General features: G+C 36.4%; 2 protein-coding genes across 5 annotated transcripts; both read right to left on the reverse strand.

The window, feature by feature from the left end:
• Positions 1 to 173: 173 nt before the first annotated feature.
• Positions 174 to 5696, reverse strand: ctsl.1 (cathepsin L.1). 4 transcript variants are annotated; one of them, XM_065288266.2, is made up of 8 exons: positions 5592 to 5696; positions 4185 to 4327; positions 3796 to 3993; positions 3294 to 3485; positions 1596 to 1761; positions 1382 to 1487; positions 509 to 612; positions 174 to 400 (listed from the first exon to the last, which is right to left on the reverse strand). In XM_065288266.2, the coding sequence occupies exons 1-7, from the start codon at positions 5647 to 5649 to the stop codon at positions 513 to 515; spliced, it is 963 nt and encodes a 320-aa protein (XP_065144338.2). In that variant the 5' UTR covers positions 5650 to 5696; the 3' UTR covers positions 174 to 400; positions 509 to 512. The 4 variants fall into 4 exon arrangements, with proteins under 4 accessions (XP_065144338.2, XP_065144335.2, XP_065144336.2 ...); XM_065288263.2 differs by having other exon boundaries at positions 174 to 403; XM_065288264.2 differs by having other exon boundaries at positions 505 to 612.
• Positions 5697 to 10115: 4419 nt separating this feature from the next.
• On the reverse strand, positions 10116 to 16440 carry vgll2b (vestigial-like family member 2b). Its single transcript, XM_065288261.2, has 4 exons — positions 16144 to 16440; positions 15441 to 15759; positions 13490 to 13894; positions 10116 to 11094 (listed from the first exon to the last, which is right to left on the reverse strand). Exons 1-4 carry the CDS (start codon positions 16228 to 16230, stop codon positions 11051 to 11053), a joined length of 855 nt encoding a protein of 284 aa, XP_065144333.1. The 5' UTR covers positions 16231 to 16440; the 3' UTR covers positions 10116 to 11050.
• Between the last annotated feature and the right edge of the window lie 740 nt (positions 16441 to 17180).

Genomic DNA, 17180 nt, shown 5'->3' on the forward strand with positions numbered 1-17180 from the left:
ATATATTAAATTGAGCATTACGTTTTTTACAAAATGTATTTAGCATATATTTAAAATATATTTTTGGCCAGAGTAAGGTATATATATATATACCTTTTTTGCCTTATGGGATACAAGCTCACACAATTTAAAGATCCTAAAAGCCCAACATAATAAACACACAGCACAGAAAGAAAGATTAAAAGATTTTATTTACTATTATACATTAACATAGTGTTCTATGTCAAGAATTTTGAAGTAAAAATAACGACTAAAGTCAGCTTTTGTTAAAAGCATTTCCTATTGTAACGTCAATAAATTACAAATGGTGATTATGAGGTATTATTGAAGAATCATTCAAACGTATCACACATCTACATTCCCTTTCATCTGCTTCAGGCACACAATGCCCTTTCCTGAGCTTCTGCCAAAGATAAAACAAAACACAACAACAACACACATGCATTGGTTAATTTTCATCTATATACACTAAAAATTATCAAATCAAATGAGTGGTGAACTCACCTACAGTATTAAACCAGAGGGTAGCTGGATGCAGTAGCAATGCCACATTGGTTGTTTTTGTTTCTGGACATCAGGATGTAACCCTTATCACCCCAGTCCAGTCCCCAGCTAAAATCACAACAGTAAAAGTGTTTACTTGTGTTTTATGTAAGCTATTCCCAACTCAAAATAATTAAAGCTCTCGTCTGATCCATTACATTATATTTGAAAAAATATTGGGTTATTTTCATTGTTGGGTCAAAAAGGGTCAAACTCAGCTGTTGGGTTAAATTAACCCAGAAAATGTTTATACTTGACCAAACAATGGGTTAAAACCTAGCATTTTGGGGTGAAACAACCCAGCAATATTCAGGTACAACCCTTTTTGACCCAACACTGGGTTGGAAATAATAATGCATTTTTTGTGTGTAAAATTGCAACCTTTTGTACACTAACGGACTAAAAGATGTTTCATTTTTCTCATATGTCAAGGGCGCTTTAAAAAAATTGCAGGATTATTTTCAACCCACTGAGTGTGAATTTAATATGCTTTTTAACCCAAAATGCTTGGTTGTTTTTAACCCAAAATGCTGGATTGTTTTTAACGCAAATTGCTGGATTGTTTTAACCCATGTTTGGGTCAAATATAAACATTTTCTGGGTTAATTTAACCCAACAGGTTAAACATTGGGTTAATTTAACCCAATTTTCTTGCCTTTTTGACCCAACGCTGGGGTTTAAATCATTTTAAAAAAATTTTGTTTGTAATGCCAAAATTGCTTCATAAACATTTTTAACTTCAGAGGATCAGAACCTTCATCTAGTAATAAAAAATCAATTAACTTAAATCATTTCTAAACTATTTTACATTGCTTTCATGATTTAATAAATAAATGACCTGTTCTTGACCAGCCAGTAGTCTTCTCCATTCTTTGTTCCATAACCAACAGCCAGGACACCATGATCCAGATCCATACTGCTGCAGTTGGGCTCATCATAAAGACCTAGAAACATTAAACATTCAATCTGTTCAATAATTTATTATTAATCACCTCATCTGAACATTCAGAGCAACTTCATTCAGCTGTATTGTATTTGTAGCGTATTCTCACCTGATTGATAGAGCTGAAAGCTGTAGTGCCCAGCATCTATGGCAACAGATATAGGGCCGATCGTGGCAACAGCCTCCTGTAGTGCATTTTCATCTTGACTGGTGATATCTACATATCCTGAGCAGGTGGCACCGATGGTACTCGGGTTAAAGCGGCACTGATGGTCCTGTTTGGGGAAAATGTGATAAAAAATGAAACATATATATAATCCATTCTCTTTGTGGTGAGAATCTGCTATACAGTTTATTGACCATATACTTGTAAAAACCCAGCTAAAGTCTTTTATTCACTTTTTTCTACATAAAATATAATGTAAAGAACATTATGTGTTAATATAACCTTGATATCTTTAATATTGACAGATCATCTCCAAGATTGAAATCAAACTTTGATGCTCCAAATCTCGAGACTTTAGCCTGGATTTCACAGATAAGGTCACAAATTCCACTTAACCCTTATGAAAGGAATTGGAAAATGTGCCAAATAATCTTGAATTTTTTTAGTTTGCATTATCCTATTTAAAATCCTAGCAACACAAAGGTACACACATACTGATAAAAATGTTTCACTGTACACTGAAAAAACTGATTCATTAAATTTACTCAATTGTTTTAAGGTAAGTGGTTGCAATCAATTTATTTAAGCTACATTTAAATAAGATTTTTTTATGTAGCTTAAATAAATTGATTGCAACCAATTACCTTGAAAAATTTAGTTAATTTTTTAAAACATTTTTTTCAGTGTAGGTTGCTTTAGATATATATATATAATTCCCTTTCATTTTACTATATAGAAACCGTTTAAAATGTTTGCAAACTTTCATCAAAACATGATCAAAATACAATTTAAAAACACTTTTGTAAACATTTTTTACAGAAAATCATTCCAAACATTTCAGCATGAAACAGAAGTAGCAATTGTTTTATTTTTCCCATCGTGACGTATATCCGAGTGGAACAGCTTCTGAAATGAGAAAAATGTAGGGCGGGACTTGATTTTGTCCATCGAGAATTGTTTTGAAGTTGGGTCATGTAGCTACTTGCTAATCACCGCAATCTTTTTCCAGACCCCCCCCTCCCACCATTCCTTGTAACCGGAAGTACAAAAAAGTTTGTTTCGGGGTGTGGAGGGGTAGCGTTTTCGATTAAAGATTATGACGGCACATGAATTAAAAACTATAATAAACTTACAGATAAGTCATTTGTAAAAAAAAAACACCACTATATTACATTAAAGTCGCCATGAAATGGAAGTGGCGATTGTCTGATTTTTCCCTGTGGTGACGTATATCCGAGTGAAACAGCTTCTGAAATAAAAAAATATAGGGCTGGACTTGAATTTGTCCATCGAGAATTGGCTGGATCATTTTAAGTTTGGTCATGTTGCTAATGGCTAATCGCTGCGATCTTTTCCCGGACCCCGCCCACCTGCCATAACATATGACCGGAAGTTGTGTTTTTGATTAAAGATTATGAGGCCACATTTATTTTTTAAAAATAATGAAGCTAACAGATAAGTCATTAGTAAAAAAAAACACAATATTCCAAAGCGTATTTCATTTCGACTTTAAAGTTTTCATTTTTATTTTAATGCCGACTTTAAAAGAAATAAAATTAAGAACAATAGTAACCTTAGTAGCGAAAGATATAGTAGTTTGTGACTGAAAATGGTTTTGTATTTGTTCATAAACTTACTAACCTCGGCTTCATAAGGGTAAGACTTCTCTGTATCCAGACCTCCGTTGACTTGGATGTATTTGAATGCCTGGTCCATTAATCCTCCACCACAACCCATGTTCCCAAAAGAACCAGAGCAGTCCACCAGCTGCTGCTCACTCAGGGACACCAGTTTTCCCGTCTTCCTGAAAGTCTGACCCTCCAGGGCACCGGTCTGAGAGACAGAAGAGAGAAGAAATGAATGAACAAATTCTGAACAAAAAATATACTTCTTTAAAACTCATCTGTCTGTACAAGCAATAAAATGTGACCCCAGCTACTGTTTTCTACATAAATTAATCCTACATAATGTAGTGAACATTTTATAAAAATATAATTTTTATATCTTTAATATTGACTGAGTAAGGTCCATGTCAAAGATTGAAATCGATGTGAAATCAAACTTTGATGCTCCTAATCTCATGAGACTTTAGTTTAGATTTTCCAGACAGCATCAGATATGTGTAATATGCATTTTATCGTACAGCACTGAAGGCCCAGCATGATCCACACTGCTGCTGGTCTTTAACATCAGTTACGTAGCCCTTATCCCTCCAGTCCACTGAATCAGGCAGCACAGCGCCCCCTGCCTGTCGGAGGAAAGTAGAACCACCATGGGCCTTAGTCCTGTTGAAGGAGCTCAGACATCCATGAAACGCAGTCCGTCTGTACTCCTCATTGTCCTGAGAGACAAAAAAAGATAGAGAGACAGAAAGTTCAAGTTAAAGAGATTCTCTGCTTAAATCATGAGAAATGCTAATCTTATACCTACAAGATTATGTATAAGTGTGTTAAATATATATATATATATATATATATATATATATATATATATATATATATATATATATATATATGCTTTGTAATTTCTTACCATATCAGCAAAGTACGTCATGCCAAGTCTGTAGGACTTTATGCCCTGGTCTGCCATCATGTTGTGGACCAAAACCAGTTTGCGATTGGACAACCAGGTCAACTTACGCTGAGTCTCCTCGGCCACAGACCCATAGCTCTTACCTGATGCACACAAACACACATGCACTTAGATTTAAAATGAATTTATTTGATATCTTCAATAGCTAATATTTTCAAATTAAAATATGATGGCACTGTCTGTGAAATCCAGATTAAACAATCTGATTTTGAGTTTAGGAGCATCAAAGTTTGATTTAAATCATTTATTTTAATCTTTTTATTCAGATTGTATTTTACATATTGATTTGAGGATTTTATGTAGAAATAGTAATTCACAAAAAAATTAATTTAGCTGAGTTTTCACAGACTGGGTCACATATGCTTAAGTAATTTGTTTTATTTTACAAACATCTGTTGTTCACTTTCTATTTTATTTGTATTAAATAAAACACAGATTTGCATTGCAGGCACCGCATTTGTCATGTTTCCTATTTAATCATTTAAAGTATCCTGACAACTTTCATCTTGTAATTTGACATGCATAACATGAAGTTTGTAAAATACTTGATCTTTTCACAACAGCTGACTTAAACATTTTCACATTCCTTAAAAAACCTGCTTGACGGCCTGTTTTACCGTAAGCCCGGAAAGCTTCGTCATTTATTCTTTATGACAATGGAATAGAAACTTTAAGAGGTGACAAAGCGTGCAATGAACAACTGCATGAGATTTCTGCAGCTTTACTACCTGTTTCATTGCATGAATGGCTAAACAATGTGAAGGAAAAATGGTTATAAAATGGTTCCTAGCTGTCACCGGGACAGTACCCTTTTTAAAGGGCATAGTATGTACCAGTTAGGTACAAAGTGGTATACATTTGGTACCAATATGTATCTTTGATTTACTAATATTAACTTTACTAATTTAGACCATTTTTTCTGACAGTGTAGCATGACCATACAGGCACCGGGAAGGCCAAATAGTCTCTCTCTAAACCAGTGGTACTCAAACTTTTCGGAGTGCGCCTCCCATTTGTGTAGGGTGAATTTTTCGCATCCCCCCAAAGAAAATTCATGAAATAAACAAATGAACAATTTCAAACTTAAAATTAAAATTTTAACAAAAATATGAAAAGATAAAATGTAACTTTATTAAACAGAATTCATCTAAGGAATAATTGACGACGGGTCGTTATATAATATTCGAAAATAATGCACATCCAAGGTGGTAATGCACCTTGGTGGTTATTTTTAAGACATTTAACAGGTTAGGTGTGCATTTATCGAAAAATAATCCGTACCCGTGTAATATTTCTTCAACAGCTCCATGGTATAACATAAAGTTTCACATTTCTCTACTTCCTTACCAAATTTCAATTTCCATGCCTGAAACTCCATGTCCTCCAAAGAAAGACTAGCAGCCATGGCCGCAACCAGTACAGCAGCGATTACAACTTACTAACCTCATCCTGTAAAATAAACCAATACAGTATGAGCTAAAAGGTACCACAGATAAGACTTTTTTGCATATCTTCACCCACACTCCTACACATTTCACCACACTAGATATTTTTAGATGAAATCAAAATGTAAAAAATAAAGCTTTACGTTAATTCTGCTCCTCTGAATCTGACTTACCTGACTTGTGTCGTATGCAGATTCCTGAAGACTTAGATAGTCAATGTGTGTGACAAAGACACGTTTGAGTTTATATAGGACTCTATAGCGTCCTGTGATCAGGTGCTTGTCACAAAACTATAAACAGAGGAGTGATGTTGGGTGCAGAACTTACAGAAAGGGAAATTACGTAAGAGCTTTCTGTGTGTGGCGGATTCAGGGGAAAACGCTGGGTTGGAAAAAAGTTTCTAGTAAACATTAACTGAAACTGATTCATTATGATTTTTTCTGTGTTTTTGTTCCAATTGTTAGGATATATTTGATCACATTAGACTTCAAGTTGAATTAATCCGGACACCCATGAACAAATTATACCTTAACAAATGTGTTAAGATGCAAGGTTTATCATGGAGTTATATTAAAGTAATCTGTATGTGTGAGGGTGCATTGACTAATATGATGAATATCATGTGTCACACCTTTAATGTGTTCATGAAATGCTTAAAAAATATCAAATCATCACTTTTTTAAATCTTGCATGCCATAAACTGTATACGCTATTCACATATTTTTACTTCTTACCAAAGTGAAACCAAATTTATTCATTAGAATGAACTTTGTTTCCTTCCCTTTTTTTAAGTACATTCTCATGTAGATGTCACGAGCTGCATCACATTCACGTGTATTACCTCCTACTGTTTTTCATTCTCTGCCTGTAATTGTGATTAATTCAACATGTAATTTCTTGTAAATTTAAATGAGTGGGAGATGTAGACTACTTTCAAACCCATCAAAGCTCATCTCGATTTCTTCGAAAAGTTCTACCAAACCCCATACATCCTGTTTACTGCACTCTTTTGCACCATTAACATATCCTCTCTGCTTCTTTATTACCTGTCCTTGTTTTATGTCTGTTTCTTTCTCATAATCTATCATTTCTTTATTAATATCAGTCTTTCACACAATCGTGTATTCTTTGAATTGGTGACTCAATGCCCATCCTAAAGAAAAAGCATGTGTGTCTCTCTCCCCATTGTTTTTGCATTGTCATTGGTGAGGTTAAGGATCAAGTGACTTGACACAAGAGCAATGCCAGCACACGTGGGTTAGGACAATAAGTTGTTTTGTTGCATCTTGGTTTGTGTGAGAAGGACCTATATAGGCCTATAGATACCACAGATGGTAAAAAACAACCTGCTTATTGTTTTCTGAACAGAAAGTCACATGAGGTGCACAAACTTTATTACTTCTGTCAAGTGACTGACCGTATCTGTGAATTCCACAAACTCATATACTGTAAGCAAAAACAAACATGCCCAAAAAAAGTCGTATCATCTAACACATGATTGCAATATAACGGTCATGCCTTATCATAACATGTGACCATACTTTATAATCATAGAGATGGCAATGCAATGAAAGGGAACCGAATAAAAGTGACATTGCTGAAGCAGATACACATTTTATTTTTTGTTAAATATTTTAAAATATATTTTTTATTTCATATAATATTTTATTTATTTAATTTTGAATGTGACATTATATTTTAATTATTGTGTTTAGATTTTGTAGGGAACCAACTACTGTTTGTTACAGTAAATGTGTGTGCTTTTGTGTCTTTATTATAAGAGTATGAAGGATATTTAATATATTATGCTACACTGTAAATAAAATCTTTGTTGCCTTTAATTTTTTTGTTTAATCAACTCAGATTTACACATTTTTTCAACTTACTGTCACTTATCTTGAATAGAGATGAGTTGTTATAACTTATAAAATATAGTTGAAATTTGTCGACTTTTTTAAGTTGTACACTCTTAAACGAATGTGTTAAAACACATCTTATGTTGTCCCTTTAAATTATTTAAACATAAAATCAACATGAAATGACACATAATGTGTTAAATAGGATAACACAAAACAATGTGTAAAAAATGTACACATCCTTTCATAGAGTGTAACAACTCCTCTCTGGTCAAGATAAATAATAGTAAGTTGAAATGACTTGTAAATCTGAGTTCATTGAACAAAAAAATTTAAGCAGCAAAGAATTTTTATTGTATTATTAAATGTTATGCTATAATGTATTACTAAATAAAAATAATGATTTTTTCATTCATGCAGTACTTTACACCAACACAGAAACCCTACAGTAAGTCACCAGCAGAGGTCTCGGTACTAGTGAAAAATCTGAGAACACCAATCCTTGCACTTAAATTTTTATGTTTAATCAACTTAAATGTAAAATTTATTTAAACTTTTTTAGTGAGGAGTTGCTATAAATCATGGATCTTCAACAGGGGGTCGGAGCCTTTCAGGGGTCCTTGGTGGTATGACTGGGGGTCCTCCAAATTTTATTTGAATTCAAAATATTTTTGGGGGAAAAATGAAATTAGGTATTAAATAAAAATGTATTAATACAGTAGGCTTATAAAAGAAATTTCAAAATGCTTGATTGAAATGAAGGTTCCCATATAAAATTATATAAAACTTTACTGCATTAAGGTTCCCTGTTAAAATCTATTTGGTAAATGTAAAATGTTATGTAGTATAATTATGTTAAAAAGTTTTATAATCTATTTATACGAAAAAATGCTCAATTTAATAATTGTAATGTAATCATCACAAGGTGTTTACTCCTCCTTTCTATACATTGAGGGGTCCTTGTCCTGAAATAGGTTGAAGACCTCTGCTAAAAATTATACAAATAAAGTTGAAATAACTTAAGCTAATTTAACTTTATTTTTATACTTTATAGCAACTCCTTACATGAATTGTAAATTTAAGCTGATTAAAACAAAAAAATTAAGTGCAACAAGGATTTTTTTACAGTGCATAAGTGCATGTCCAAGTTAATGTGTCATCTATATAATGATAGATCATTATGAGAAACGCTGTAAAAATAAAACCACACACTGTAAAAAGTGAAAGCTGCTCTACTTCAGTTGGTAACACATAGCATATTTAAACATTTTCAACTAAAAAATTTTACATAAACTTTACGCTTTTTAGACTTTACCAATTTAAGGAATGTTTTTAATTGATCCAACATTTACTTTTTACTGTGCACTGACAGAACTGTCACTGGGGTGGTACCCTTTCAAAAAGTACACCTTTGCACTTAAATAGTGCATATTAGTGCCTCAAATGTACATATTGGTACCAAATGTATACACATCTGTACCTAAATTGTACACATTTGGACATTTTTAAAGGATATATTGCCCCACCCATCTGAAAATTTACTATGGTTTTACTACAGTTAAAACCAAATAACATGGTTACTGTAGTAAAACTATGGTAACCATAAAATAACCATGTTTTTAACAATCATGGTTTTCAAAAACTATAGTTAAACCATGGTTAGTGTAGTAAAACCATGGTTTTGCTAATAGTAATCAATACACCAAAAAAGCATGCTACACTTTTACCACAAAAAAAAACATGGTTAATTTTCTTAAGGGCAGTGACAACAAGTTTGACAATTTTTCCTTTACAGTAAGTGAAGAGATTCCAAAACCAGATAATTTTGTTTTTTATCTAGTTTTTTGATTGTGCATTCCAATTAATATCAAACTGGGGTTAGTTTGTTTTAATTTAAGCCTTCATAACTAAAACATACAGCTAATTAGCACAATAAAACACTGAAAACAACATGATAACATCATAATAAACATGTTTTGAAAAAAGTGGTTTTGGAACCAAACTCTTCAAGTGATTTTTGCTGTTTTATCCTATGATTTTAACTTAATATATGGGTTACTGTAGCTCATTTGGTAAAGCATTGTGCTAGCAGGTCATTGGTTTAATTCCTAGGTAGCACAAATACTCATATGTATACCTTGAATACGATCACTTAAGCGTCAGCCAAATGCATAATATGTAAATATGTAAAAAATATATTAATAATCAACGTTTTATTTAGGTTAAAATGTGAATATAAATAGATAATGTCAACAGAGATGTCGTAGCAGTCAGCTGTCATGTTTTATAGGATTGGCAGGCGAGTCTTGGAGGAACCAACTATTCAGGCACCCGTTTAAAATTTCATGACCAAACGAGTGTGAATTTGTCCCCTACAACATGAGCGATAAGCCCGAAACATCTTCCCGTCCAGAGGAACATAAACACTCCAAACATTCTCAGACTACAGCAGTCCATCATTCAAACACCAGTGAATTCATACTAATACATAAGATGAAATAGCTTTATAGTGCATTGTGCAGGATAGTAACAATTTGTGATCCTGCCTGTAAAAAAACCTGAGCTAAAGTAAGTTTTGTGATTTATTGTTTTCTACATAAAATCATCCTCTATAATGTAAAGAACATTGTGTGAAAATATAACCTTGATATCTTTAATATTGACCGAGTAAGATCATGTCAAAGATTGAAATGTGAAAAGAAGATTATGAGACTTTAGCATGGATTATACAAACATTTGGTTAGTCGTAATGACTTCAAATCAGATCAAATGCATTGCAACAAATTTAAATTCATGTTTAATATGGAAAAACAAACACTTTCTGATATTTCTGAGCTTAATGGAGCAAGTGTATTCATTATTACCAGGCATACAAAATACACAGAAATTGACTTTTATACAACAAGATCAGCTCAATGGTGGTTTATTAACTTGTGGAATCATATCATTTTATTTCAGTCTTTCAATCTGATATGCTTCATAAATTTTTTGATTTACCATAGCTGTTTTCACAGCATGGCACGTTGGCTGAGAAAAGATCAAATTAATGGCACTGGCCGTATACGTGTATTTTAATTGAAACGCATAAATACTACCATATATATATATAAATAAATATACTGTACATGAACAGATAATAAATGAATGCAAGGAAGTGATACAAACGCATCACATCCATTTCATCAAAAATGTGAGATCTTTTCAAAACAAATCTCTCCATCATGTGATGTTTTCCTACGTCTCAACATTCAAAAATCCAAGCACCACAATAAATTAATTTACAAAAAGAGGAGTAAAAGAAAGCAAAAACGAGAGAAACCATGCCATCAAGAACCCCTGCCGCCCCCCAGGTGTTCTCTCATCACCCCGTGTTCATATCTCCATGGTGCACACAAACAGTCCTGGAGCGCGTTCAGAGCGTGTGCCGGGGACCAAAGAAACAACAGTTCGGCTACAATGGGCCAGACTGTAGACTTTAATTGGATGGTCGATGAAGGGCTTCTCATTAAAACCAGTAGAGCTCCTTCCCTTTCTTGTGGTGCTGGAGACCTGTGGTGCAGAGCAGACATGAACACAATGGCTTAAAACAAGAAGGACACATGCACACACACAATCTCCATGGTGGCTGCGAGCTCTTTGTATAATAAGCACCAACAACTGAGGCCAAACAGTCCATTTGCTGCCATTAACCTGAGGGGTGTGTGTGTGTGTGTATATGTGTTGTGCGGCTCTTTTGCTTTTAACATAATTCTTGGGTGAGCATGACTTTCTGGAACATGAATGGAAACCCGATTGTCTGGTTTGTGTCGTATATATATATATATATATATATATATGGTATTGCTGGTAAACTCTTACTCAGTTCGTATAAGGAAGAGAATGTCGTTTTCACCTATATAATCCATACTAGTGGTGACACAAAGAAATTCAAGCCGTTCAACCTGAATCGGGTTGAATCCAGGTCACAGTAATTTACATCCTACAAGTATTTCCATGCATACAACGTGTTTTATATTTGAAATCCACCCCGAACATATATAATGTGTGTTTCGCGCATATTATGCATGCAGCTTTTTAAAGGGATAGTTCACCCAAAAATGAAAATAATGTCATTAATGACTCACCCTCATCGTTCCAAACTCGTAAGGCCTCCGTTCATCTTCAAAACACAGTTTAAGATGTTTTATATGTAGTCCGAGAGCTTGTTGACCCTTCATTCAAAATCTACGTACAGTATACTGTCCATGTCCAGTAAGGTAATAAAACATCATCAAAGTAGTCCATGTGACATCAGTGGGTCAGTTAGAATGTGTTGAAGCATCAAAAATACATTTTGGTCCAAAAATAACAAAAAAGACGACTTTATTCAGCATTGTCTTCTCTTCCACGTCTGTTGTGAAGCGAATGCACAAGACTAAAGTCACGTGACTGCAGTGACGTGGCTGACGTACGACGTGGCTGACGTGTTATTTGGTGCACCCCAGCTATTTTGTTTGTTTGTTTGTTTCTTGTGCACCCGAGCTTCGTTTACAGTCTAACTGTGCGTTCACACCAGATGCGAGTTCAACGATTTGCGCAAGTAGATTACATACAAAGTCAATGCAAAGACGCGATCAGACGCATCCTAGTGTGGGGCGATGCGAATTATGCGTTATGGACAACGAAAACACACGCTATTCGCCTCAAACATGTCTTCGCCCAAGTTAAAAATATTCAACTCGAGCGAAAAATTCGTATGACAAGAAGTTAAATCCCGTGAGTAATCTAGAGCGAGTAATGCGATGCCCCGCGTTTGATGTGTACATAGCATAATGCTGCGTTCAGACCAGCCACGGTAAAGGCACGTTGACGCGCATCTGGAGGTCGCACGGGGGGAATGAGGCCTTTAGCACGGTGCGTTAGACGAGATTCCGCCTCATTCACGCATCTAGTTCAAGTGAATGACGCGAATTGAGCATTACCGTGGGAAACGCGCAAGATTTTAACTTTGGCGGAAAAACGCACTGCGTTAACCAATCAGGAGCTTGCTCTAGTAGTGATGTGATTACAGGAAGCGAGCAGAGTTGCAGAAGCCCCTCCCATGAAGCGAATTTCTCCCATGGCTTCCACACAAACATATCTGAGGATAACACGTCATCCGCGTCACTGCTGTCACGTTACTTTAGTCTCACGCTTGCGTTTCACAACAGATGCGGAAGAGAAGACAATGCTGAATAAAGTCCTAATTTTTGGACCAAAATGTATTTTCGATGCTTCGATACATTCTGTCACATGGACTGCTTTGATGGTGTTTTATTACCTTTCTGGACATGGACAGTATACCGTGCATAGATTTTCAATGAAGGGTCAACAAGGTCTCGAACTAAATATAAAACATCTTAAACTGTGATCCGAAGATGAACAAAGGTCTCACGAGTTTGTAACGACATGAGGGTGAGTCATTAATGACATAATTTTCATTTTTGGGTGAACTATACCTTTAAAGTAATTTTTGCTATTTTTGAGTCGCTGTTTAAATAAAGCAATACATAAAGTATTGTACAAAAGTCAGATTAGCAAAGTTTGATCATCCATGAACAGAAAATACAAGAAACGTGCACAAAATGTAATAAAAATGTGCTTCTTCAGATAAAAGTCAGTATTTAGTGTTGACCTCTCTTGGCACTAAACACATCTTAAACTTTTTTGAAAAGAATGAAGTCCTGAAGTCATTTGATTAGAATTAAAAATTAGGATTTCATTTCATTTAGGTTTAGGAGATCCTGCAGGTTCCTGCTATTGCTCAAGAGGAGCTCACACTACACACTTTAGCTTAATTTTTTTAAATAATTATGCTCACTATATCATTGCAAAAACAACAAATCTAATGGCGGCAAAAGACTGTACTGTACATCCAGCCTTTATCTCTATGGTGCAGTATAATACCCAAGTTGCGTTATCTTACCAGGCTCCATGTTGAGGGCCAAACTCTGTGCCACGTCCCCGGGCGGAAGCAGACCTGGCCATGTAGGGGTGGGTTCAAGCTTTCCAACATCGTAATGCCCAGGCAGAGTCGGGAGATGGGGCGGTCGTACGGTGGGCATCAGCAGGGGGCCGTAATGCGGATCCAACCCGGCAGGGGAGTAAAGTTCGTGAAGGGGCCGCGGAGGGCCGTAGGGCTGGCTCTGAGAGTAACTCCACGACTCTGATGGGTGTGGGTGTGAGTGAGGCAGACCTGGGTGCAGGGCCGGGGCGTAGGGGTCCATGGCATAAGTGGGGGCATCACAGTGGGGACGACTGGGTGGCGAGGGGTAGTTACTGTCCCAGAATGACGGTGGGAAACTGCGTCGAGTACTCGAGGATGAAGCTTCTGATGGAGAAAGTGGAAATAAATTATTTCAGGTGCTATAATAACATACCCGGGCAATCCTTTTAATAAATTCTAACCAAAATACTTTCAGTAGAAAATTCATCACTAAAAGAAAAGTGGCACATGTCAAGAAGTTTCATTGGGTCTTTTCTGCACAGAAATAATGGTTTATCCTCTTAAAATATTTGATGCACCTGTGATGCAAATGTCACCAGTAATTATTTTTATTTTTTTATTTAATAAAGATTAAATATTAGTGGTTTAACAAGGATAGCATTTCCCACTGTCACATTTGTACACATATAAGGCTGTTGCACCTTGGACTCTCAGGTCAGACTTGTCACATGATTTCACATGATTTCCAACTCCACGCCCTCAGATGTCTTTCAGATTAAATCATATGGTATTGCATTTGCTTCTAAAGAGCTTACCACACATCACAGAAATACACACAGCCACATGAGAGAGACGAGAGGTGGAATGAAAGCTTGAAAGAGAGTCAACTAGAAAGCATTAAGCAAGCCCAAGACAAGGAAGATTTGATAGGTTTCACAGACACTTTATGTATCAATTTATTGGGAATCAAACCTGTGATCTCGCCATCGCTATTACCATGCTCAACAGCTGAGCGACAGGAAAACATATGCAATAGATAAGGTTAAATTCATTTAAGCAGCACAAACCCTCTTCCCGACTGTCCCAAAGGCCTATATAAGGTATGAGTTTAAACTCGGAGAACACCATGTGGACTTCTAATGTCATGTCCACCCAGTTTACCTCCTCCACAGACCTGCAGACCCCCGTCTCGGCCCTTGCCCCCACCTGTTGTTTTTACTAACCCTTGCGGCCCCCGTAACCCCTTGTAGAATGTCAGGGGGGTGAGAATGTTTTTAGCCGTTACTTTTATATTTAGAATTCTTCTGAAAACAGACACCGGTGATGTAGTTGTGATCAGAGGAGGGGCGGGCGAGCTCCTCATAAATCTGACGGTCGGTATTGTGAGCTGTCTGAACGCAACACGAGCTCGAGCCACTGCGCTTACCACGGCGTATAAACATAGTATCTGTTGGGAGGCAGGCAGCGTCCGAGGGGTTAGATGAAGATGTCATCTTTGTGGGAGGGAGGGGGGTGCTAAATGCTTAATGGGAATAAATCTTCATAAATGTAGACTTTGCATAGCAGACAGTGGTAGCAAACTGCATGGCGAGTTTATAGGTTTGATTCTTATTGTGCATTGTGATCTATTGTGATTTACTGTATAAGGGTCGAATGCACTTTGGATACGTTTTGCCAAAGGTATAAATGCACAATTTTGGGCTACAAAGTTCAACCAACGTACCACATTTTTTTCATTTCCACTTCAGTTTGACCAAATCAGCTTGCATTGGAACCATCCATTCATTAGATTTGATATAGCATCTAAACTCACATTATATACACAACTACGGCAGAATATGTGCAATACATAAAAAATGATTTTCCTCTGCTTGTGGCCTCAAAACCTTTTTGCAAAACAAACCAGACTATCTCTTCAGTGATGTCTCACCTGTGCTGGATTCGTTGTGCCTCTTCTTGCCCTCTGTCTCCATGTAAGTGCTCAGAGCTCTGGAGAAATGTTCATCCACCACGGTGCTAATGTCTCCATGGTAGTAGGTGAAGAGGACGCAGCGTGAGCTCAGGTATTCTGCCTCCCTAATCTCTTTATCTTTCGTAATCTCCTCTACCTGTCCGGCGGAGGCGTACGGTGATGGGGAAGGACCTGCTGACCTGGAGCTCCCGGCAGAAACCGGCACAACGTCTGAGCAGCACGCGCTGTCCATCAGATCCCTACAGCGGGATGTGGGACTTCTCAGACCAATGGGAGCCTAAGAATGAGAAGTGGTTCAAAGCCATTGCAACACACTGTTGTTTGTGTGCATGTGTGTGTGTGTGTGTGACTCAATATGTTTATTTATGTATGTGAGTGTGACAGTGTGTTTATGAATGTATGTATATGAGTATGACAAATCATAAATACATTACATGTTACTTGAAAATATAACTAACAGTATTACTTATTGCAAAAACCTTATAAATAAAAATACCAAAATGGATGTTGGCAGCAATGCCATAAAAAAGAACAGTTTTTGGGTGCATCCCTTTGCGCATATAATGCATAAAAGCATGTTTGAAATGTAACAGCAACTTTATAAATTACATTTTTATATTGTTTAATCACCACTGGATTGGTCAGTGGGTAACCTGCTTACCGGTAAAGCGCTGATGAAGGCAGAAGCTTTGTGTGCGTACGGTGCGTAATGACCATAAGCCGGGTACATAACATCCAAACAACTCATGATATCCCGCTCGCTCACCTCGGCTCGCAAGCAACGAAACTGTCGCGCTCTGTTTCCCGTGAAAGAAAGTGTAACGGATTAGAGAAGTCAGACTGAAGGGTACAACATCTTGGTGGACGGTAGAGCGCGCGGAGACTGGTCGGTGGTCCACGGTGATGCGCACCTAAGTGCGCGCTGACAGCTGCGCTCGTCGGACTGAGCTTTGGATTATACCAGAGAATGTGCCCAAGATTCATCTTCACGTCGACCCCTCCCACCCCAGAGAAAGACCCCCGACCTCCCTCAAAAACTTAACTGCCTGATTCACACAATGCAAAAGCACGTCGTTGCGTAAAGGTATGGATTACTGTACAATAGCATGCCCTATAACATGACTGACGCTCAACGCTGTTGAATTATGTAAACCAGCTTCTCTAAACAGATATAAAAAAAACTTTAATTGCCTCCCTCAAGAAACCATCTAATATGATTTGGCAAACAACGAGTTTATTCTAATATACAAAAAATGCATTTTACTTTTATTTATATCCCGTTTTGTTTTTGAGCCGGAAAGATTTGCACATATGTTGTGTCATTTTTGCCAAGCCTCCTTGAATTTAAATGTTTCCCAAAGCTGCGCTTCAGTTTACTCCATGCACAACTACACAACATACAAGTTTTAATACAATATATTTGAATAAAGAAGGAAGACGTCAGTCTTCCAAAGCATCACAAACAAATTTTTGTATACATTGTCAGAAAAAAGTACACCTTTGCACCTAAATAGTTCATAGCCTACCTCACAGGTACATTTAAGTACCACATTTGTACCTAAATGGTACACTGTAAAATTGCTGTAGTTATGCAGCTTTTTGCCAGTAACTTACTGTAGATTAAATGTATGTTATTCACTGGCAACTGTTTGTTTAAAGTTAAATGATAATTAAATGTTAAGAAGCCTTTATCTTTAC

The sequence above is a fragment of the Paramisgurnus dabryanus genome, chromosome 17 (genome assembly GCF_030506205.2).
Source record: "Paramisgurnus dabryanus chromosome 17, PD_genome_1.1, whole genome shotgun sequence".
Classification (NCBI taxonomy): domain Eukaryota; kingdom Metazoa; phylum Chordata; class Actinopteri; order Cypriniformes; family Cobitidae; genus Paramisgurnus; species Paramisgurnus dabryanus.